The sequence below is a fragment of the Podarcis gaigeae genome (genome assembly GCF_964106915.1).
Source record: "Podarcis gaigeae genome assembly, chromosome: 13".
Taxonomy (NCBI): Eukaryota; Metazoa; Chordata; class Lepidosauria; order Squamata; family Lacertidae; genus Podarcis; species Podarcis gaigeae.
In genome coordinates, this window is record NC_139689.1 from 21,062,583 (window position 1) to 21,086,843 (window position 24,261).

General features: G+C 47.3%; 2 protein-coding genes across 9 annotated transcripts; one reads left to right on the plus strand and one right to left on the minus strand.

Annotated features, from left to right (window-relative positions):
* Positions 1-82: 82 nt before the first annotated feature.
* On the plus strand, positions 83-4,101 carry PTH2 (parathyroid hormone 2). Its single transcript, XM_083707803.1, has 3 exons — positions 83-117; positions 196-310; positions 3,511-4,101. Exons 2-3 carry the CDS (start codon positions 207-209, stop codon positions 3,920-3,922), a joined length of 516 nt encoding a protein of 171 aa, XP_083563929.1. The 5' UTR covers positions 83-117; positions 196-206; the 3' UTR covers positions 3,923-4,101.
* A 4,147-nt stretch (positions 4,102-8,248) lies between these two features.
* Positions 8,249-24,230, minus strand: LOC310829484 (galanin peptides-like). 8 transcript variants are annotated; one of them, XM_083708021.1, is made up of 8 exons: positions 24,176-24,230; positions 23,423-23,450; positions 17,712-17,880; positions 15,950-16,033; positions 14,377-14,431; positions 11,568-11,693; positions 10,050-10,124; positions 8,249-9,875 (listed from the first exon to the last, which is right to left on the minus strand). In XM_083708021.1, the coding sequence occupies exons 4-8, from the start codon at positions 16,031-16,033 to the stop codon at positions 9,814-9,816; spliced, it is 402 nt and encodes a 133-aa protein (XP_083564147.1). In that variant the 5' UTR covers positions 17,712-17,880; positions 23,423-23,450; positions 24,176-24,230; the 3' UTR covers positions 8,249-9,813. The 8 variants fall into 8 exon arrangements, with proteins under 8 accessions (XP_083564147.1, XP_083564149.1, XP_083564146.1 ...); XM_083708023.1 differs by having other exon boundaries at positions 24,142-24,188; XM_083708020.1 differs by lacking the exon at positions 24,176-24,230 and adding an exon at positions 23,846-24,116.
* Between the last annotated feature and the right edge of the window lie 31 nt (positions 24,231-24,261).

Sequence of the window (24,261 nt, forward strand, 5' to 3'; positions counted from 1 at the left end):
TGCTCATGTCACAAGCAGAGGCAGAGGGGTATAAATTCACCAGAGGGAGATTGCTGGAGGCAGGAAACAGAGGACTGGGATACAAGAACCCCTGTGCTGTGTCACCAACATACATAGGTAAGGAGTCCAGGGGTGGGAGCCTGCCGGAGTTGCCCTTTTCACACACCAATCCCTTTCCCTGTCTTTCCCTCCTAGCCTCAGGAGCCATGGAAGCAGCGTTTGGAGCCTGCAAGAGTCCCAGGGCCACCTTCGTCATTCTCAGTTCTTGCTTCCTGCTGTCTTCAGGGGCTGTGGTGCACAACTCAGGCAGGTACGTTGAAGGGCTTTTTCTTTGTGTGAGGTTTTTTCCCTGACCACCTTTTCAATCAGTCATTCTAGATCTGTTAAAAACCACGCGAGCCATTCTCCATCTGAACCAGATTTACAGTGGGCAAGATTGCGCAGGGTTGGCAGGTGTGTGTGTGTGCCTTTAAAGTTTAGTAACATGACCAAAGTCTTGCAAAAGAGTATGTGGCAGAGAAGGGGATTGGGAAAGGAAAGGAGAAAGTTCTTCACCCAGAATAGTTTTTAAGAATGTGTTGGTCGGGGCAGCCAACACAGTGCCGTCCAGATGCAGCCAGTGTAGCATCGTCCCATCAGCCCCAGTCGATGTGAGCGATGGTCAGGGATGATGGGAGTCGTAGTTGGACAACATCTTGGTGGAACCAAGTTGACTATCCCAATATAGGCAGTGGAATAAATCGGGGGAATACCTTTTGGGGAACCTCCTCTCTCACTTTTTCAACTACTGGTTGCTTCTTTCTCTTCCGAAAGAAGCCAGGCTGGGGGGGAAAGACTCTTTATCCTTTTGGGGGGGAGAAGAGGCAGCAAGAAGGTGCAATGGGAGAAGTTTGTAGTTGCAGGAGAGGAAAAAGAGGGGCTGGGCTGGGAAGGGTTAAACAGAACATGGATTGAGCAGGGGCTTTGTTTCAAAGTATAATGAGAGGTTCTAGACTTGGAAAGATTTAGGGCTCTTCCAGACTGTCACTATTTTCAGGTGAGATTCACTCACATACCCGCAACAAACCCCCGTACCCAAAAAATCAGATGATTTGCAGTAAGGAAAGTGGCAGGAAAATGCACTGGGAAGGGGGGGCGCAGCACTTCCTTTTACACAACTGCCATGTGACCAACCCACAAAGAACTCAGAATGAAGGTTCATAGTCAAGGTTGTCCAATCTCCCTGCAGACAAACCAGGATGAACAAACAGGTTGTCTGGAAGAAGTGCTCAAATAATCCACAATTCTATTACTGATTTAAGGACTAGCTCCACCATTTTTGTCCATAATTTGCTCATGGAATTCTTCAACATGGATTCCAACGTAATGGCCAATTGCTTAGTCATGTGGGGCCTGCAACAAAATGTTGCAGTGTTTGTGGAGTGCTTCTGTTCAAGTTTCGAAGCCATCTTCTCCACCACCACCACCTCATATTTTCATTTCCCATCCTCAACTGCTTCTCAGTCCTTGGGCTGTTTTTAAGGTTCCCTTCTCCTTAGGTCTGTTCCCCCCTTAAAGTAGTTTTCAGACTTGTGCAAACTTTGCAGTTTCCTTCAGTCCACAATAGCTCCCTCTTCTGCAGAGGCAGTGCTTTTTTTTGTCCAAATAAACGATGAAACTCACAGCCTGGACATATGGAGGAAATGACAGTTTTGAAGAAGAGAGCTGAAAAAGGCACAGAGAACAGGGGCCTCTTCAGACTGGTGTTTTATTGCGGATGTATTCTGTAACATGTTCCTGACACAATCATGATGTGTCAGTAGTGGGTTTACTCTTCGCGCTTTATTTGTCATTCTGCAACGCTTCCTCAATGCTACCATGTTATTGCTTTCCAGAGGGGCTAAAGCACGACAAAAATAAACCAGAAAGTTTGGGGTAAAGAAAGTTATAGGATCCCAGCAACAGGTTATGGGATTATTACTGCTTGTAGACAAAGCAATATATGACCGCCCCAAAACTTTTGCAGGCACAAACTGAATGGAAAGCAGAATCGTGCATGGCCGACCTTATTGCCTTGTGAGTACTTCAGTGAGAATGCACAATGAAACAGATGTCTGGGGGGCCCCAAAGTCTATCAAATGTCTAATTCAGGGGTCAGCAAACCTTTTCAGCAGGGGGCCGGTCCACTGTCCCTCAGACCTTGTAGGGGGCTGGACTATATTTTTTTGGGGGGGGGGGATGAACAAATTCCTATGCCCCACAAATAACCCAGAGATGCATTTTAAGTAAAAGGGCACATTCTACTCATATAAAAACATGCTGGTTCCCGGACCGTCCGCAGGCCGGATTTAGAAGGCGATTGGGCCAGATCCGGCCCCTGGGCCTTAGGTTGCTTAACCATGATCTAATTGAACAGTTGAATAGAACAGGGAATTAATAGCAGTTAATGCCTGTCCCCTCCTTGCCTCTCTTGAGAGCACCCTGGAGGCATCTGCCTGGCAGGGACAGAATGCTGAAGGCAGACACTGAGCCAGCAACACACACCCCAGAATCTGAGCTCTCCCCTCAAGGGACCTTACTGGTGGAGGTGCCTCTAGTGTCTTCCAGGAGGCTTGAGACTATGGGTTTCTTACTCCACTTCCTGCCTATTAATTGTAGTCGTTTAGTCGTTTAGTCGTGTCCGACTCTTCGTGACCCCATGGACCAGAGCACGCCAGGCACTCCTATCTTCCACTGCCTCCCCCAGTTTGGTCAAACTCATATTGCTGGCTTCGAGAACACTGTCCAACCATCTCGTCCTCTGTCGTCCCCTTCTCCTTGTGCCCTCATCAGGGTCTTTTCCAGGGAATCTTCTCTTCTCATGAGGTGGCCAAAGGATTGGAGCCCCAGCTGCACGATCTGTCCTTCCAGTGAGCACTCAGGGCTGATTTCCTTAAGAATGGATAGTTTTGATCTTCTTGCAGTCCATGGGACTCTCAAGAGTCTCCTCCAGCAGCCTATTAATTAAGCTTCCATTATTTCCCACGAACTAACAGCCGCCAGGTTACAGTATATCAAATTCCTAGCGCAGGATTGGGGCACCCGCAGAGCTCACATCTGTTGCACTGCAGCTCCCTTCAGCGACAGCCAGCAGGGGCAATGGTCAAGGGCAGCAGGAGTTAAAAGCACCCAACTCCCCTCTCGTCAAAGAACTGTAGTTTGTTAAGGGTGCTGGGAACTGTAGCTGTGTGAGGGATGAACTGCAGCTGCCGGGACTCTTTGGGTGGGTGCGCTGTAAATGTATTCTGTATACGCAGCCTAAATCTTTATAAATATATTTGGTCTTTATTAAGGCACCAAAAGGCATGTTTTTGCTGCAGCAGGCTAACACGGGTGGCTTTCTGGAGATTGCATATTGTGTGGGCAAGACCTTAGGGGGATCTGTACTTGTGCTGTGCTTCCTTCAGAAGGCAATATTAGGACTCCTCCTTGGTTCCAATCTACTTGATCTCTCCTCTGGAGAACTCAGGTTTCCTATACTTTCTCTCCCAGCAGGCTCTGGAGACGTGAAGTATCCCAGTATCCTCCACCAGGGGGCAGCGTTGACCTCAAAGGAGCCCCTGTTCCCTGGAGCCTCCGCATCCCATCCACTGCCTTGCATGACTGGATGCTCAAGTGGATGTCCTCAGATGTCACCGCCCCCTGGGCTGAGGACAATGAAGATGAAGGGCGAAACAGGAAGTCCCGCCTGTGGGGCCCAACGAGACAGGAAGCTCCGTCTCCTAGGGGCCAGAAGGTGGCGCTGTACCAAGCCAGCTGGGTTCCAGGTTGGGGAGGGAAGCGAAGTATTGTGCTAGCAGATGATGCTGCCTTCAGGGAGAAAAGCAAGATGCTGACAGCCATGGAGAGGCAGAAATGGCTCAACTCCTACATGCAAAAGCTTTTGGTGGTGAACTCTGAGTAGGAGGAAGTGGGGGGATTGGCAGGAGGTAGAGCGGGCACGGAGATGCGAGGTGCTATAAAGGTCAACCCAGCTGCATTTCGCCTCTCAGAACCAAATCCAGGGCATGGCTTGAGTGACTGAGTTTACTTACGTGCTGCTTTTCCACAAGGAGGGGCCCAAAGCAAAACGACTACAGGGGAACCTCGGTTTTCGAACTCAATCCATTCCGGAAGACCGTTCGGCTTCCAAAAAGTTCCAAAACCAAGGATCAATGGGCTGGCTGCAAAGTCAGTTGGAGGGGGGGGGAGAGAAAAACGTGGCTCAGAAGCCTTTCAGCCTCTGAAAACCGTTTTGAAAACCGGAGCAGTTACTTCCGGGTTTTTGGTGTTGAGAAGCCAAAACGTTCCAAAACGGAGGCATTCAGGAACCGAGGTTTTTCTAATGGTTCATTTTTGCCATTTTTGAATTTACTGACATGCTCTGTATTCCGTACACGGAAGCCAAAACATTCCAAAACGGAGGCATTCGGGAACCGAGGTTTGCCCGTGTACGGAATACAGAGCATGTCAGTAAATTCAAAAATGGCAAAAATGAACCATTAGACAAACATAGAATAAATTATACACACACACAATGGTACCTTGGGTTACATATGCTTCAGGTTACATACGCTTCAGGTTACAGACTCCGCTAACCCAGAAATATTACCTCAGGTTAACTTTGCTTCAGGATGAGAACAGAAATCATGTGGCGGCAGCACAGTGGCAGCAGGAGGCCCCATTAGCTAAAGTGGTGCTTCAGGTTAAGAACAGTTTCAGGTTAAGAACAGACTGCCAGAACGAATTAAGTTCTTAACCCGAGGTACCACTGTATAACCAATCTAGGTTTAGGTACATAAATAAAAAACAAAACAAAACAAGAGTTAACTGACAATAAGGTTTCTGGTTCTGATTTTCCTGCACTCTGAGGTGGGCGGTGTATCAACTGACCATTTAGAACAGGAATAGGCAATTGGAAGTCTGGAAGCAGCATTTTACCACCCCTCCACCCTAAAAGGCTTTTTACCAAATGTGCTCCTGCATAGCTCCTGATGCCAGGGAACTCGGACGCACCCAAAACACATCCACGGTTGAGCTGCTCAGCGATTTATCCCTAGCTGAGAGCCAGGCGAAATCTCTTTCACCCCTGCAGTTGGGATGGCTAGTCAGTGACGCTGTAGGATTCCAACCCCCATAATCACTGCTAGGCTCCTCCAGATGATAGATTTATTCAACATTCATCCTCATTTGTTTGTACAAAGCTGGGTAGACTATGGCTGTGCACACATAACTGGCTTAAAACACAGTGGGGTTGTTTCATTTCCCACTCTAAATGCCTCCTCTTTGAGCTGCTATTAGGTCCACAGTGGGTGAAAATGCACGTACCTGCATCTTCCATGCCTGCCCCACATATGCAGGTCTAATAGCTGCAGGTGCGTGTGATTTAGATTGGGGAAATGGTTCATTGGAAATGATTAAGCCTTGCCTCCATAACACAGCTGATTTAAAGTGAAGTGGGGGGAAACACTTGGGGAGCCAAAAATGGATCTTCTCCTTCAGCCCTTAGGTAGTGAAATGTAGGAGGTCTGTTGCAGTAAAAACCCTTGAAGAAAAAAAGAATCAGGTTGAATAAGATAATTTAGAGCTGGATGGGTCCTTAGAGGTCGTCTCGTTCACCCTTGCTCAGGGCATGAAACTTGCAACTACAGCAGGAAAGGGGAAACTCTGACCCTCCAGAGATTCTGATAGACTCCATCTTCCATCAGCTGGAGTCAATGCAACCAAGAGACAGGGATGATGGGAGCGGCGGTCAAAAGGTTCCCCATCCCTGAACTACACCATTCCTGGCTGAGAGCCACTTGGCCTCTTCTTAAAACACCTGCAGTGTAGGGGAGCCTGCTAACTCCTAAGGCAGACCACATACAAAACACATTTTACAGTTGAGAAGGGTCTAACATTCTGCCAAAATCTGCTTCCCTGCCAATTCCACCCACTTTGGTCTCGTCCTGTCCTGTGAGTGACAAATAGCAAATCTGACTTGAGACTACGTAGCAGGTGGATTTATTACTGCATGAGCCTCACTAAAGGCTGTCTGAGACAGCAGTTGTGCTTGGTTTCCTAGAAAAGATGGTCACTTTGCGTTGCCAGTCGGCCAGAGTTGTGGGATAAGGAAGGTCACTGATCGGGTTGCCTCTGCCCTTTGCTGAACATCTGTTTCACACTCTATGCACTTATGTTCACTTCAACATCTGTACTGAAATTGGAAGGATACAGAGAAGTTTAGAAAGGCCTCCGTGCTTGTATCTCGCACTCTCCACTTGGCTGTTTTATTTTTCCTGTTCTAATAAAACATGAGATTTAGTTTGTCTTGTTTTGTATTTCCTCTGTTGGGGGTGGGAATGAACAGCACAAAGAGGTTTCTCCAGGGAAAGGGCAAGTTATTTATTAAAAAAATAATCCCTCCTAATATTTTTATGTATACCAAAAGTGCAAACAGTTGCATTCAACAGAATTTCCTAAAAGCTAAGTAAAAACAACAAAACTATATGAAACAGAGCAATGTATAAAATGGCAAACTAAAAATTAAAAAGTCTCAGTCCAGGTGTTTATGATTTTCTGTGTTCACATGAATTACATAAGGGCAGCGCTTTTTTCTGGGGGGACACAGGGGGATACATACCCCTAAACATTTTGTGAACCTAAGTTTGGCCTCATTGAAGGGGGTCCGTATTTCAAAATGAATAGGAAAATGAGAATACCCCTAAACATTATTTTTAGGAAAAAAGCACTGCATAAGGATAGGGAATCTAAAAGGCCCGAGAAGGCCCACTTCTCCATTATCAACAAGTGAAAATCCACAGGTCGTGGACTGTCCAGCAGGATCTCCTCAGTATATTAAAAATTGGTGTGTTCTGGTATTAGGTATCCTGTTCCCAAGTTTTTAGGGCAGCAAAACACTGCACTTGGCTCAGTAGTGTGCAGAGTTTTCAACGCCACTGTGCTTTGTGTAAAGCTGGGTGTCCGCCTGAGCACCCTAGTAGCTATATTTTATACTAGCTGCAGCTTCCAAGCCAGGCAGAAGGGTAATACTATGTATGGGGCAGTGTGGTGCAATGGTTAGAGCATTGGGCTAAGACCTGGGAGACCAGGGTTCAAATCCTCACTCAGCCACGGTGCTCCCTGAATCGCCTCAGGCCAGCCAGTCACTCACTCTCAGCCTAACCTACCACATGGAGTAGTTGTGAGGATAAAATGAGGAAGAGGAAGCATGTAGATTGCCTTCAGCTCCAGTTAACTAGCCGGCATTCAGGTACCCGTTTAGGGCCTGCACAGCCTCTCCTGATTCAGATGTTTCAGGGAACATCTGGCAACCGTTTGTGCCAAATCACCTAATGACACCCCCCCCCCATGGTTTCAGCTAACTATGATAGGAAGGGCTGAGAACAAAAGTAGCACAAAGGGCAAAATTGTGCTCTCTGGCACCCTGCAGACCAGCAGCTCCAGCCAGCATCATGAAAGGGCAGGAATGGTTGCAGTGGAGCCCATCTAACAGCTACCTGGCAGTATCCAGCCCAACACAGACAGACTCAGAAGCAATAAGCTGCTCAGAACCTGTGGAAGAACAGCAGGGTAGGACTATTTCCTCTATTGCTTGTGGGCACCTGGTTTGTTGATGCACACAAGACAGGCTGCCAGACTAGATGAACCTTTGGTCAGATCTATCCGAGCTCTTAGCCTTCTTACGAACCCACAACTGCAGCTGCCTCCTTTGCAGCCATTCGATCTGCGGCACATTAGCAGGGGATCCCGTTTCACTCCTTGCCACGAAGAGTGCCGCCTCTGTTCTTTTTTTAGGGATAGAGAAAGCTGTGTTATGCCAAGTCAGACCGCTGGTTCATTTAGCTCAGCACTGACTGACTGGCAGTGGCTCTCCAGGTTTCAGGTAGGGATCTCTCCCAGCCCTGCCTAGAAGTGCTAGGAATGAGCGCTGGGCCCTTCTGCAGGCAGAGCAGATGTCCTGACCGCAGAGCTCATCCCTTTCCCTCTAGTTTAGCATGTCAGGCTGCTGTTAAAGGCCCAGTAACGAAAATCCTGTTCTGGCAGGAGCGAGCCATGGAGATCCTGTGAAGATCCTGTTTTTGTGAATAGCTCCTATTTCTCCAAATTGACTTAAGTCTTGACTGGGCTGTGACTGAATCTCACCCCCAAAATGGAGACAACCTGGGAGCACCTCCCTCTGTAGATTCTGAGCCCCGTCTCCCCTGGACCTGTGCTGATCAAAGACATCAACGCTAGAGAGACCAGCAAATTCAGAAGAGAAATGTTTATTCAATCAGTTCATTTACAGGGCCTCTTCTCCCCTGTTCCCAGGTCTCCAGTCCATAACCACAGCCCCACATTCTGATCTCTCCATTCTCAAAGCAGGGTAAATACTCAGAGTGAAAATGTTCAGAGTGAAAATGTAGCAGCAGGGATGAGGGGGCAGCTAGGGGTAGAAAGTAGGTGTGCACAGTTGTTTCATCTACTGCAGCGCTGGGGGGGGGGTCTATTTTAAACAAAATAACATTGAAAGACTAAAAATTCTCAGGGGCTCCGTTCCAGGGATAGGGAAGTTGGTTGGGGTGAAAGATAGCAGTACGGTGCTGATGTGAAAAAGAGGACAGGGCTCCTGCCCCTTTGAGTGTTATGTGTAGCAGAGGGGATTTCAGAAGAGGGAGCTTGTACACAAAGGTGCAGGAGCCCCATATAGATGTGATAGAGATAGAGATAGAGATAGAGATAGAGATAGAGATAGAGATAGAGATAGAGATAGAGATAGAGATAGAGATATATAGAATTCAACTGACCACAACAGCAAGCAGAGCTCTCTCTTTCTTCCCATCTCTAGTTTTCTCGTCCACTGTATGCTACCCAGCAACAATTAGGCTGAGAGAAGAAGGTTAAATTTGTGTGTGTGTTCTCTGTGCAGAGCGTGTCTTCTACCACTGAGCTATGGCTATTCCTACTAAGGTTCACGAGCAAGGCAAGGGTGCGACACTGGGCCGGTGCCAAAGGAGTGCTCCTTGCACACGTGGACATGTGTTCATCTACACTCCAAGGTTTCTTCCTATACAAACTCACACATTACAAATGATGCGTATGGGATTGTGTGTGTGTGTGTGTGTGTGTGTGTGTGTGTGTGTATCTAGAAAGGAGCGTGTAAAGATGTAATGGTGATGGGGGAGGCTGAGCTAATTTGAGTGTATAGCTCTGCACACACCATATATTTAAAGCACATTGGAAACATGTGACTTCCCCCACCCAAAGAATCCAGGGAACTGTAGTTTGTTGAGGATAATAATAATAGTTGTTGCTGCTGTTGTTGCTGTTATTCCCCACCCATCTGAGCAGCTTCCAGCAAAATATAAAAAATAATAAAATGTCAAACATTAAAATCTTCCCGATACAGGGCTGCCTTCACATGTCTTCTAAAAGTTGTGTAGTTCTTTATCTCTTTGACATCTGATGGGAGGGCCTTCCACAGGGAGGGCACCACTGCCGAGAAGCAGATACTGAGAATGGTGACTGTGTGGTGGGTAAACTACAGTTCCCAGAATTCTTTGGGAGAAGTCATGTGCTTTAACTGTATGGCATGTTTATAGCCTATATCTCTGGGGCGGCTTAGTCAAGGGGAGGGGGATTCTCTCAAAAGGGATGGGCTGAGCTCCCAAATGGCTATGCAACAGGCACAGCTGTCTGGGGCACCAGATTCTATTAAGGTGGCTTTGTGTCAGAAATATAGCAGAATCTTGTATGTGTGGGGGATGGGGAGGAGTCTGAGGGGTGGTGGCAGCAGCAAGCAAATCCGAAGGGCACAGGCTGGAGGCCAGGCCGCTACTGCCGCAAGGACTCTTCCTCCGACAGCAAGAGGGGCAGGCGTGAAACAGCTCTTTGATCTGTAAAAGACAACGGAGAAGAGATTTGATTTCCCAGCCCTGCCCTGCCCTGCTCCACATAGAGCTCCCAGCATTCCTTGTTCCAAAGCAGAGAAGATTCAGAACTAGGTTTCCCAACTCCCTTAAAAAAATGCCCCTCTTCTCCCTCCCAGAGAACCCAGCATCTGTCCATACCTTGGGGGTTCAGGTAGGTTAGAAAATCCATCAGGGTTTGGAAGGCGCCGTCATCTAAGGAGCGCAGAGCATGTACTGAAAGACAGATGAAATGGAGTTGACGGGGAGAGGCAAGTGTTATAGGAATTCTAAGGTCTTATATATATATTTAAAAAAATGTTCATAAATTTACAAGGCAAACACACACATAACTATATAAACTAGGGTTACCAGATTTTTTTTCAATGAATCCGGGGACACTTTTCAACTTCAGTGGATCTTATATGGGGACTGATTTGTAAATCTGAGGGAAATGGGATGTCTGGTAACCCTTAATATAAACCAGGTGCCTGAAATAGTACAGGAGAACCATCCTGAAGCCATTTTGACTCTTCAAGTAACCTCAAATATTCTCCCCATTGTCTCTTTGTTCACAAATCCTGTCTTAAGGACATATTTGTGTTATGAATAGGGTGAGCCTGTGACCTGAATTCAGGAACCAAGTATTTAGCATCTCAAAAAGAATGGCCAGGCTGCCCAGGTAAAACAATCAATGACCATTACAGTGGTACCTCGGGTTACATACGCTTCAGGTTACATACACTTCAGGTTATAGACTCCGCTAACTCAGAAAGAGTACCTCGGGTTAAGAACTTTGCTTCAAGATGAGAACAGAAATTGCGCAGCGGCAGCGGGAGGCCCCATTAGCTAAAGTGGTGCTTCAGGTTAAGAACAGTTTCAGGTTAAGAATGGACCTCCGGAATGAATTAAGTATTTAACCCGAGGTACCACTGTATCAGTATCCTGCCAGACAGGATTTCTGCTGGATTTCCCGCCCCTTTCAGTGAAGTATCTATGATGTTTCAAGGGGGTGGTCTCAAACTACAGGGTGGGCAATTTCAAAAGTCTTATAAGGGCTTGCACACCATTGTTCAGGGTTCCTCTCCTCCCTCCCTGCGTGGCGTGAGCGGGGGACTCTGTTGCAACAGTTTAATAAAGATCATGCCTACTAGCTGCTTTACTTCTCAATTTTCTCTGGTTGGCCTCTGTTTTTTTCTCCTTCCGATAGGGAACCTACTTAACGACTCTATAAGGTAAAGGTAAAGGTACCCCTGCCCGTATGGGCCAGTCTTGACAGACTCTGGGGTTGTGCGCCCATCTCACTTAAGAGGCCAGGGGCCAGCGCTGTCCGGAGACACTTCCGGGTCACGTGGCCAGCGTGACATCGCTGCTCTGGCGAGCCAGAGCCGCACACGGAAACGCCGTTCACCTTCCCGCTGGTAAGCGGTCCCTATTTATCTACTTGCACCTGGAGGTGCTTTCGAACTGCTAGGTTGGCAGGCGCTGGGACCGAGCAGCGGGAGCGCACCCCGCCGCAGGGATTCGAACCGCCGACCTTTCGATCGGCAAGTCCTAGGCGCTGAGGCTTTAACCCACAGCGCCACCTGCGTCCCTTAACGACTCTATACAGGCTCTTATAACACAAGCTTAATGGAGCATGCGGGGAGAGGGCAGAGAAGTCAGTGAAAGGGTGCTCACCCAAGGAATCCTGCCCTATGGAATACAAGTCCTCCATAGCATCTCGCTTATGCGCCAGGCTCCCTTTGTTGGACAGTGTCTGGTGAGCATCTGCTTTGGGGAGAGGAGAGTGCAAGGGGAGAAGTGCTGCAGGTTACATAGGGGGAAAAATACAGATTACATCAGGTTTGTGAACAGCCTTTTGGCTAGTGGCACATAAGAACCACCCCTTAGCTATCAGACAGGACACCTTCATACACTGGAATATAACTTGTTCTCAGTGGCGTAGCGTGGGTTGTCAGCACCCGGGGCAAGGCAAGTAATTTGCGCCCCTAACCCGTGGATTTGCGCCCCCTAACCCTAACCCCCAGATGTTGCGCCTGGTGCGGCCGGCCCCTCCTGCACCCCCCACGCTACGCCACTGCTTGTTCTTTCCTCTTATGCCGTCAATGGGCTATAAACGAACTAACATGGATACGGGAGGTTATGTGGACCAGTAGCAATCTCTGAGGACTAGCAATTTGTGCAGATTTAATTTGCACGCCTGTCTGTCTGGATTACACTACGGAAAATTAATTTAAAGAGTGAGGAGACTGAATTTATGATGATAAGGATGACAGATCGGAAGTATTTCTCCCCCCCCCCCTCCTTGTTTTCCTCCAAAGACTCATTGCAAGGGTGTACACCAATTTTCATCAAAATCCAAGATGGTGGGTGACAAAACCCTTGTTTTTTGCGTGGATTTGATTTGGAATGACCCATTGGGCAGCTGCCTAAGAAGAGGCCTTGGATCCTCAGAGATCAGACCAAGGGCCTTTCTAGTCCAGCATTCTGTTCTCACAGCAGCCAGACAGATGCTGCAGGCAGGAGATGGCTGCAACAGCACTCTTTCCCCTAAGGAAGTTGCCTTAGAGCTAGTCAATATGAATGAACAAAGCTGTCCATGATTTTGACTTCTCTCAGTTTCTCATTTTTCTCAGTTCTACACATTCATTCATTCATTCATTTTGCCTGTTCTCAATTTCTTTTGAGCCCCATGGAAAGTTGCCAGCGTATCGGTGCAAGTATCGCCTCAAATGCACATTTTTTTATATGCAAATTTGCCCAATATACACCTTTCTGCAAGTCATAATGCCTTTCATACATTAGTTTTTACCGACACACACATTTTTAGGCACACTTTCCCACCCCATAAAAACAGCAATTTGGAGAAGTGCGTATCTCGAGAAATAGCTGGGTTTCGGTTCAAATATTACTGTATTTTTTGCTCTATAAGATGCACCAGACCATAAGACGCACCTAGTTTTTGGAGGAGGAAAACAAGAAAAAAAATATTCTGAATCTCAGAAGCCAGAACAGCAAGAGGGATCGCTGCGCAGCGAAAGCAGCAATCCCTCTTGCTGTTCTGGCTTCTGGGATAGCTGTGAAGGCTGCATTCGCTCCATAGGACGCACACACATTTCCCCTTACTTTTTAGGAGGGGAAAAGTGAGTCTTATAGAGCGAAAAATACGGTATTTCAGAAAGTGTGAAATAAGCAGCTTTGCATTAAAAACCCAACTTATTCCTCCCCTCACCCCTACAAAACCAGACCATTGGCCCATCTTCCTCAGTGCTACCTGAAGCGGCTGATAGCAGCTCTCCAGAGTTTCAGTCTCTCCCTGCCTTACTTGGAGACGCTGGGGATCAAACCCGGGACATTCTGCATCCCAAGCAGATGCTCTCCCTCTGAGCTACAGCCCTTCCCAGGAGAGGCATCTGCACTGGCATTCCAGCAGCTGCCCATGGGTGCTGCACACTCATGCTAGGCCTGGAAGGTGGCATCTCTAACAACAGAAATATTTCTCTGAGAGCAGAAGTGGTTATGCTAAAGGCATCGTTATACCATCTCTAATCCAACAGGATTTGCAGGTTTTCTGAAGCGCCGGGGAAATAAACCAGGAAAGGTTTATTTGAGCAGAGAGGACAGAGGCATGGACGAAAAGGGGGCGCATTCCGCAAGCAATGGTGGCTATTACAGGCTTTCTGCATGGCTTCCACAGTCAGAGCATCAGGTGCTGGGAATCATAAGTGGAGCTGCTCTTGCACTCAAGTCCTGCTTACAGTCTTCCCTGGTTGGCCACTGTGAGAACAGGATGCTGGACTAGATGGGCCATTGGCCTGATCCTGCAGGCCTCTTATTCTGTTCTTCATTATTATTAACTATTTATTTGTATACTGCCCTATACCAGAGGATCTCAGGGCAGTTCACAACATAAAATTACTACACACACACACACACACACACAATGACAACTCCCCGACCTGCTTCCACATATGGTGGCAGATACCTTATGGTGCAATCTTAGGCACTTTTGCTCAGAAGTAGGTACCATGGAGTTCAATGGGATTTAACCCCCAGGGAAAGTAACTTCAGCTTCCAATATCATTTCATTCTTCTCCTTGTCCTTTGGCCACATACCCTCCAACATTTATCCGATGAAAATAGGGACATCCCACTCCATAATGATAATTTCATACCCCACACATCCTACTTGGTTGTCCCACCCACTCTGGGCAGCTTCCAACAACTATAAAAACATCATTAAACATTTTTTTAAAATTCCCTATACAGGATTGCCTTCAGGCAGCTTTGGGGGTTGGATAACTCCAGACCCTCCAACATTTCTCCAATGAAAACAGGGACATCCTAAGGAAAAGCAGGACATTCCAGGATCAAATCAGAAACTGGGACAGCTTCTCTAAATCAGGGACATCCCTGGAAGATAGGGACACTTGGAGGGTCTGTGGCCGTATCTTTCTCATGCCAATCAAATCCTGACTTGACTTACGATGTCCCAAGAGGTATCCAGCGCTGTTCAGGGTCCAGCCGCGTTTGTCCTTGGGCTGCACATGCAACAAAAGGAAAAGTACCCTGAAACTAAGCCTGCCAAGAGTGAGTCAGAGGGTGACATTTGCTATGGGGAAACTTTCTGTGGATGCAGGGATACATGCCAGTACAATGGTACCTCGGTTTAAGAACAGCCCTGTTTACAAACTATTCGGTTTACGAACTCCGCAAAACCAGAAGTAGTGTCCTGGTTTGCAAACTTTACCTCATCTAAGAACAGAAGCCAAATGGTGGAAGGCCCCATTAGGGAAAGCACACCTCGGTTTAAGAACGGTTGCAGTTTAAGAATGGACTTCCAGAATGAATTAAGTTCGTAAACTGAGGTACCACTGTAGTGGCTTAGACCAGAGACAAAAGTGGGTGGGGCTAGAGGTGGGCAGGGCCAGAGACAAAGGTGGGTGGGGTTAGAGGCCAAACTGGGCAGAGCAAAGGATGTAACTGTCACCCTTGCATGATAGGGCCACATTTGCACCTTACTTTTAAAGCACAATTATGCCATTTTAATGGGCCATGGCCTCCGCTAAAGAATCTTGGGAATGGTCATTTATTCAGGGTGCTGAAAGTGTAAGGAGATCCCTCTTCCCCTCACAGAACTGCAGTTGCCAGAGTGGTTTAACAGTCAATCCCTCTTCCTGAAGAACTCTGGGAACTGTAGCTCTGTGAGGGGGGAAAAGGGTTCCCTAACAACTATGAGCACTACAGCTCCCAATATTTTTTTAGGGGAAGCCAAGACCATTCACATAATTTAATAGTTCTTTAAATATATGGTGCAGATGCATGGGCATAGCCAGGATTTTTTTGGGGGGGGGGGGGCAGAACCTCAGTTTGCTATGTATCTTTATTGATTTTTATTCATTCAGGGGGGCAGCTGTCCCTCCCTGCCCCGCCTTGGCTACGCCCATGTGCAGATGTCACCTAAACTTCAGCCACACAGAAGTCAGAGGTTTCTACACACACACTCTCTCTCTCTGTCTCATTTTCTCTCTCTCACACACAGAATAGCTGGGAAATAGTTGGGGTAGAATCTTTATCCCTGATGTATGGTACAGTATTTGCTTTCTATCTGCAAGGATTTTTTGGTTGGTTTGTTTTTAAAGTGTCGGAGTAATCAAAACTGGGGTTTTATATGGACCATACATTTTCCTCCCATCCCACCAAGAATTCTGGGAACTGTGGTTTACCCCTTGCAGAACTACAGTTCACAACACCATTCACAAACTACAGTTCCCAAGCTTTTTTTGGGGGGGTGCTTTAAATGCATGATATGTCTGCAGAACCTGCTTAGCAAGTTGCTTAGAAGCCTATTTTGAAAGTAAGCCTATATACATTTAAAACAAACAAACTGCACCACCTGCAACAGTCTGAACCGATGCAGTTCCATCCTGCCACTTCATTTCTGCTGCATGTGAGGACCAGCCCAGCCCATGCAGGCAATCAGGAGGGACGGAGGAAGGCCAGTGACAGCTATCAAGTAGGGTTGATGGGGTGGGGTGGGGGGCCCCGGTTTAACTCACCACCAGAACGGTTCCACAGCATTCACCAAGTAGCCCACAGAGGAGCAAAGAAGCACAGAGCACAGACTGAGAGCTCCACATCATCTGTGGGGAAGAAAGAAATCAAGGAAGCATTCTGGTTTCCAGCCTGACTCTGTTTCCCCCACTAAATCACATTCCCGACTAAGGGGTTGTGGCACTCATCTTGCTTTCAGGCCGAGGGAGCCAGCATTTGTCCACAGACAGTTTTTTCTGGGTCACGTGGCCAGCATGACTAAACCGCTTCTGGCGCAATGGAACACCGAAACCAGAGCAGCGCACAGAAATGCCGTTTACCTTCCCACTGGAGCGGTACCTATTTATCTACTTGCACTTTCTGGCGTGCTTTTGAACTGTTAGGTTGGCAGGAGCCATAGTTGTCAATGTTTCCCTTTTTTTAAGGGAAATTTCCTTATTCTGAATAGGATTCCTCGCAAGAAAAGGGAAAAGTTGACAGCTATGGCAGGAGCTGGGGCAGAGGAACAGGAGCTCACTCTGTAATGGGGATTCAAACCAACAGCCTTCTAATCAGCAAGCCCAAGAGGCTCAGTGGTTTAGACCACAGAGCCACCCAGAATACCAGGATTATGATAGACATTATTTCTTGAGAGCTCCCCAAGAGGCGCAATAAATATATAACATTGCTTCCCTTGGTGGTGTGTATACAATTTTTGTCTGCCTGTTGCCAGTTTTGAGTTGAGTTTTTTTCAGCATTAAGAAGTCTTCAAAACCTGTTTGACCACAGACAATAGTCACTAGTCACATAGTGGCTATGGTCTGTGGCGGGATACAAGTGCGCACCAAGGGTACCTTTGAAAAAGAGCGCTGTCTGCTTACACAAACACACATACACTCCTCATCTTCTTTCCAACCCCACTCATTGGATCATGCTCTCAGCAAATCCACATAGCAAGACTGCCAATAGCCATTGCCAGAGGGGATGCTTTGTATGCAATGTTCCCAGATTCGATCCCTTCACAAGCACGGCCATTTGAAGGGTCAGATACATGTCAGAGTATTTGCACTAAGTTAGAGGCCCAAAGAGGCTGGTCTGCATGCGCTCTGGCCCTGCGCTGGATGGTACCTGCCCAAAAGAGAACTGAGCTGCAGGCCTCTTCTCTTCAGCTCAAAGCCCAGCCGCATCATGACCTCTAGCCCCTAATAACCCACAACCCTCTCAAACAGCGACGACTTCACAATGCTTTTAAGATGCAGGCGCGTGAAATGTGGTACATGCGTGCCATATCTTCCCTGACAGGGCTCCTGTTCCTCTTAACACCTGCATAACAGCCATACATTCAACAGGTGGAGACATTTCTGTCACTGCTTTGGGCTACAAAAAACCGCACCTGTTGAATTTCTGCCTACCCCGTTGGAGCAAAAAACAGTGACACCCCATCTCATGGAACTGGAGAGTTGGGTCATCTAGGAATCTCAACTAAAGCATCCCTGACAGATGGCCATCCAACCTCTGCTTAATAACCTCCAAGGAAGGAGAGTCCACCACCTTCTGAGGGAGCCTGTCCCACTGTTGAAACACTCTTACTGTCAGGAAGGTTCAGTCGGAATCTCCTTTCTTGTAATTGAATCCATCTGTCTGAGTCCCACCCTCTTGAAGCCGCAGAAAACAAGCTTGCTCCATTTAAAATCTCTTAACAGTCTGTCAGCTGGTGTCCTACCCCACACCCCCAAACCAACACCCTTAAATCCCAAACCTCCATCATAGATTTTAAGGAATTCATACCTTGAAACCTGTCAGGAGCCGCTGGATGTCTGATTCCCCACAAAGTAGGGGACCCAGGATTTATAGAGGGGGAAGGCACAGGTCGGGTTGCGTCATTATTCCATAGACAAAAGACACAGGGCGGCGGGAACGTATGTGTAATTGACCGTAATGGCCCCCAGAAACCCAGCTGAATGGGGAACAGAGAGAGAGAGAGATGTACTAATCTCTTTTAATGCGCAATTTATTCACATCCTTTGTCAGAAAATTGATGGAACATTGGGGTGGGGGGTAATTAGAGCTAATTGACTCCTCAAAGTGATTTGGAGGAGGGTGGTCAACCAAGCAAGAAGTAGACACCTGCCAAGAGGCCTTCCTGTTTTTGAGGCAAGAGAACTCTTGTGCCCTGCTGCCTCTTCTCTAATCTCGCTGCCCTCCCAGAGAACTCATAGATCTTACAGCCACTTCACCTGTGTACACTATTCCCCCTGCAGTGCTTTTCCAAACAGTCTCATTTTGAGAGAAATCTGGAGATCTAGCTCCAAGGAGGCCCACTCTGGAGGGTTGGTGTGTGTTCATTATTACACTGGTACCTCGGGTTAAGTACTTAATTAGTTCCGGAGGTCCGTACTTAACCTGAAACTGTTCTTAACCTGAAGCACCACTTTAGCTAATGGGGCCTCCTGCTGCTGCCGCGCCACCGAAGCACGATTTCTGTTCTCATCCTGAAGCAAAGTTCTTAACCTGAAGCACTATTTCTGGGTTAGCAGAGTCTGTAACCTGAAGCGTATGTAACCTGAAGCGTCTGTAACCCGAGGTACCACTGTACTGAATTTTATTTAAAACATGTTCACCCCACCTTGTGCTGTAAGGTCGGCTTCCAAAACGAGGCATTAAAATCAGTTGCTATAAAATATCACAGTTAAACAGATTGCTGGGCAAGCATCAGTCAATCTAACATTAAATCCTGGGGTGGAGGGAAGCAAAGTTTGGAGCTGAGGCCCAAATGTTATTAGCATTGGCACAGGGTGAATTGTTCTGGCGAGGCAATTCAAGAGGTGAGGCACTACCACAGAAAATAGGGGTGCAAACTTGAATATAATATTGTGGGGACCCAGGTAAGGCCTGCCCCACATAATCGATCACATGTGATATGGAAGGGGGGGGCATGTCTTCTTCACCTTCTTCTTCGCTACAATATATCCATTTATTTCCAATTGTCAATGTCAAAAGGGACTAAAATCTATAAAATTCATAGAAAATCAACGTGCCAATTTGCTCAATTTCTCTAGGACTCCATGACACCTCCCCTGTCCTCCATAATCCCTCAAGCAAGGTGTCAAGACCCTAATCCTGTCAAATCACTCTGCCAAGCCTTTCCTCCAGGCAATGCCAGTACATGGACCATCTTCTCATCACTGGTACTCAGGATGTGCTTATCTGCGCATATCTCCAGCTCTGCATATTCCCCCTCCCTCCTCCATATGTTAATCCTGGGTAACCCAACCTCTTCTTAATGTATTCATGATGTAATCTGAAGGAGCGTCTCCTCCCCCATCGTTCTGCCCGGACACTGAGGTCCAGCTCCAAGGGCCTTCTGGCGGTTCCCTCACTGTGAGAAGCCAAGTTACAGGGAACCAGGCAGAGGGCCTTCTCGGTAGTGGTGCCCGCCCTGTGGAACGCCCTCCCATCAGATGTCAAAGCGATAAACAACTACCTGACATTCAGAAGACATCTGAAGGCAGCCCTGTTCAGGGAAGTTTTTAATATGTGACATTTTAGTGTATTTTTCATCTTTGTTGGAAGCCGCCCAGAGTGGCTGGGGAAACCCAGCCAGATGGGCGGGGTACAAATAATAAATTATTATTATTATTATGTAACCCAACCTCTTCTTAATGTATTCATGATGTAACTGGGATGTGTTTTGCACTGTATTCTGGGGCATGGAGGGAAGTTTCAAAAGTTCATGTCACCCTTTCTCGCTGTTCAATTTCGCCTTGAACCTGTTGCACAATAAACTTGGATCTTCTGCAGCTTGCTCCTGTCTCCGGCTGAGCTCATTTTCCTCCGCAGGGACCCACAGACTTAGTCCGACGAGCTGGGTGGCAGAGCAGCCTCGCACCCAGATTTTACCGTAACCCATGATACAGTGCACACACACCATTTGAATGGGAATGCCCATCAACTTTGTGGGGCTCAAATATTTAATTGTGGGGGCCAAAGCCCCTAGGAGTTGGCTCCTATGACAGAAAATATTCTACAGCCACTGTCAGGGCTCATCCACACTGCCGCTTGCCAGGGGCATTCTAGGCACAAGTCTGAGAGGTTCTTTGTTTGCCCTGCCCCGTTCCAAGGGAAACCCGCAGTTTACCGCAGAATTGGAACAAACGTCAGTCGGGGTTTTTGCAGACTGGCATTTGTTTTGATTCAGCAGTTCACCGTGGGTTCTCCAGGGGAAAGCAGTGGGACAAATGAAAAGCCTCTCAGAACCGTGTCTAGAACAAGTGGAAGAAAACACCACAGGACAAACCAAATTGTGGACAAGCCCTCAGAGGCAGTGTGACCCTGAACACCATTCCTGCTTGCAGCCTTCCCACAGACATGGCATGTCCCAGCAGGCTCTGTTTATGTTCTTAAAAGATCCCAAACTATCCCTTGTCACCTCCACACCCATCTCACTTCTGAATAGCGGGCTCAGGCAGGCATATATGGGAACAGTCCCTTCAAGACACATTCTACTGCACCACACCCAAACTCTCCAGCTCTCCTGGCCAAATTTTACTCCAGAACCCCTAAAGAAATCAGCAGCTGAAACTCCCAGCGAGGGCGTCCAACTTCTTCTCCCCCCATTGGCCTAGCCACCCTGCCTTCTGCAGCAGTTGGACACATACAAATAAAGTTTTAATTCTCCACTACATTAGCTTCATGCTAGTGGAGAGGGTGGACTGATCTTTGAAATTCTACATTCAGACTGCTTTTAAAGGCATGGAACACGGTCTATTATAAAAATGGGCTACCCTGCTCCCAAATGAGCCTTGCTCCATCTCCAGGGACCTCAGGGATCCTGCTGCTAGCCAGTATTTGTTATAGTACTGTTTAAATAATTAAATAATTATCTAGGGGATAAGGGTTCATCAAAGATCTGGTTATGTTTAGAATGATGCTGCATAGGGAAATGTTCCCTGATACAAAGATGAGGGATTCTATGGAATGCAGATAGAGAGAATTGATAAGAATAATGATCTGTTGTGACCTTGACGGAAGCGTACAATAGGCAAGCCTTCTTGAGTTTGGGCTCATTTTCCTTTTTTCCCTCCCCCCCCCTTCTTCTTTCCTTTTTCTTTTTTCTTTCCCATAATGGCTCATGTTCTATGCCATGTACTTTGATATTTTTTGTAGTTTTTTTAGCCTTTTCCATTATTATTATTATTATTATTATTATTATTAAGGTTTTTATCTTTTGTAATTGTGGTTGTTTATATTTATCTGTATCTGTTTAAAGCAAAATAAAAGCATTTTAATTTAAAAAAAAAAAAATACTGTAAAGTAGCCTTCCCTGACCAGATGGAGTCCTCTGTATGGTTGGGTTTGATGGGATTTGTAGTCTAAAGCCTTTGGAGGACACCGGAATGTTGGGGAAGCCTGCTTGAAGCATCGTATATGCTTAACAACAACAACAGTGTCATCGGCATATGTGATGCTTCAAGCTGGCTTCCCCAAGCTGCCTGTGTCCTCCGGACTACAAATCCCATCAGCTCCAAGCCAAATAGAGGGCACCACCTGGCTGGGGATTGGGAACTCTGCTTTACAGATTATTTGAACAAAAATAAGCACTCTTGTGTCCTGTTGCAGTTTCCTATCTAAAAACTGATGCAGGGAGGGGAATATGGGAGGCAAATGCCACCCCAGCTACTACTTAAGATTTCTTTCCAGCACAATTTAATGCATTAAATGACACACCTGCCCAAGTCCTCCTTTTCACAGCATCCTGTAATTTTCCCTCCACAGTTCGCCCTCTGAATCTAATTGGTACCCTGGTGGGCTTTAGGACTTTCATCTGCATCTGGCCTGCTTTAAGTGCACATGGGGCCCTTCAGCCTAATGGCCCCATTAGAGATCTTGAAGACCTTTCGGGAAAGAAGAGGCATCTGCAATACGTCAGGATTCCAGGCTGCTCTGGGAGGGGAGTGGTACCCAATATAGAACTGATTTGTCGGAAGCTAATAGGTCATCAAAAGATGCAAAGAGGCACTCGAGGCCTCTTCTTGTAACATGTAAAAAGCGTATTTACGTACATCCATTTTTCACTGCTTGTTTGTAACGGCTAGTGGTTTGAAAGGAGCAATGAAGTAGATTATCAAGATTCTCAGGGTGGCATCCAGGACTCTTGGGTTCACAGGGACATTTGTTGATTGCCAACCATGTTTCGGGAAGGAGCTTAGAAATGAGTTTCCTGGCACCCATCCAAAATGTTACCTTTGTGGCCTAATAGAACTGAAAAATACAAAACTGGTGGGAAAGATTCAGCCAAGCCATTCTTGCTGTTAATGCGCACTATCAAAGCGCATCAATGTGCACTAAGGCATCACCATTGTGTAGCCAGGATTTTTGTTAGGGGAGCAGGCCTTTGGGGGGGGCAGAACTTCAGTTAGCTATGCATTTTATTGATTTTTATTGATTGGGGGCAGCTGCCCCTCTCTGCCTACACCCATGGACATCACACTGGTGTGTGTGTGTAGGGGCTTTGTGCACGCAAACTATGAAAGCAAACACATTGTTCTTGGTAAGATGACTGTGCTCTTAATAACTGGATCACAATGTTGTTCTCCCAGCTGCTGTGCAGCTAGGATAAGCCTAATAGCTCAAAGCCCTGGCCTCCCCCACTCCCCATGGCTTCATGTATGTCCAAGGCCAGTGCTGCCTCCAGGATTTCAGTTTGGCCCCCTGTAACCTGGAAGAGGTGGGGCATGCAAACGGGGAGTTCTCTTAGGGCACTTCAGAACTGTTGCTATTTGCAGGGTGGGGTTCCATCCCACAGTGACCAATTGAGGTTGCCCAATCGAAGTGGATTTGGAGGTCTTGAACAACAAACCCACTTCCCCCAAAAGAGCAGACTTTTTGTGATAAATGAATAGGAAATTCATCGGAAGGTACGGGAGAACAATTGTCTGACACATCGCATAACCTCCTCACATACAGATCAGAATTGATGCTCAATGAAGAGCCAATGTCGCCTAGCCTCTCCATAAACTCTGCAAACAAATCAGGATGAACGCTCAGTAAATAGGTCATCTGGATGCAACTGCAGGCTACATCTAATCGTCTTAGATACTTTGTGCCAAGTCAAAATGATAGCACTGTTAGGGCAACAACGGTCCCTCTGCTGGTTTGGGGGGCCCTGGCTGCCCTCTAGCCCCGGCAGAGCAAAAGGCAGGGATGAGGAGAAGGTAGGTCAAGATTTACTGGTAGATCTCAGGATGATCAACAGCCATTTCTGACTCCCAAGAGTTTAATGATAGCCACAGCAAAATGTCTCCTCCCATCGCTTCTCTGAAATAAATCGCTGAAATGAAGAAAACTTGGGGATGGGGAACCAGGAACTATTTGCATTTGAAAGGACTGTGTGATCCAGTTCTGGGTCAGAAAACAAATTCCAGGACTGAAATGTGCCCAGGGGCACCCTGGCACTTGGTTCAAAGTGTGCATGAGTCCTCTATGCTATCATTCCTCACCTTGTTCTGGCTGGTGGATCCTGATATTCTAGTTCAAAACAAAACAAAACATAGTTATGCCGAGTCTGCAGCCTGCCTGCTCCTTGTCGTCTAAGGCAATACATCTTTATTTGTGGACTCAAGAGTCACTTCCATCATCTGATGCATAAAATACAATCCTTTGTTGCAGGGATACAGACACGTAGTTTTTAGGGTGGGTATGTTAAGCCGCGGGCTCAAGGGGAAATGAAATGCAAGAGAAGGCACGACAATTCAGTTGGACCTGGAGTGTCTGCAAAATAAGCGAAGCGGCCCTTTTGCAGCAGCCCTGAGCAGTGATCGGATAAATAACAAGGGTGTTTTAATGAGGATCCGCAGCAGGAAAGGAACCCACCGTCTCTATTCAAGCCCAAATAAGCAGAGGTAAGCTCTCCAAAGTCTAACCTGCTTCACTTTGGATAACTCAGTCTTTAGAGGATGAGTGGGCAAAACATTCCTGCATTGCAGGGGGTTGGACTAGATGACCCTCGGGGTCCCTTCCGAGGCTACACATCTATGATTCTGCACATGCCCACCGCCCAGCTATCCCGACACAGCGCCGCCTCTGTTAAATCCATGGGGCTACTCCCTAGCCAACCTGCAGCGCCAGCCGTCAAATTTGCCTGAATCCACAGAGCCTCCCCGGGGAGGGAGAGAAACAGAGCGGGGGGGGGGGGAGGCGCTGGCCCTTTAAATGTCACCCGCCCCGCCTCCCGCAAGCCCGTCCATGCCAACCTCCGGCGGACGCTCTTCCCTCCCGTCGCCGCCCTAGTCCTCCAGCCCATCCGGCAGCTTCTCTAGCCGCACCCATTCCCTTCGAC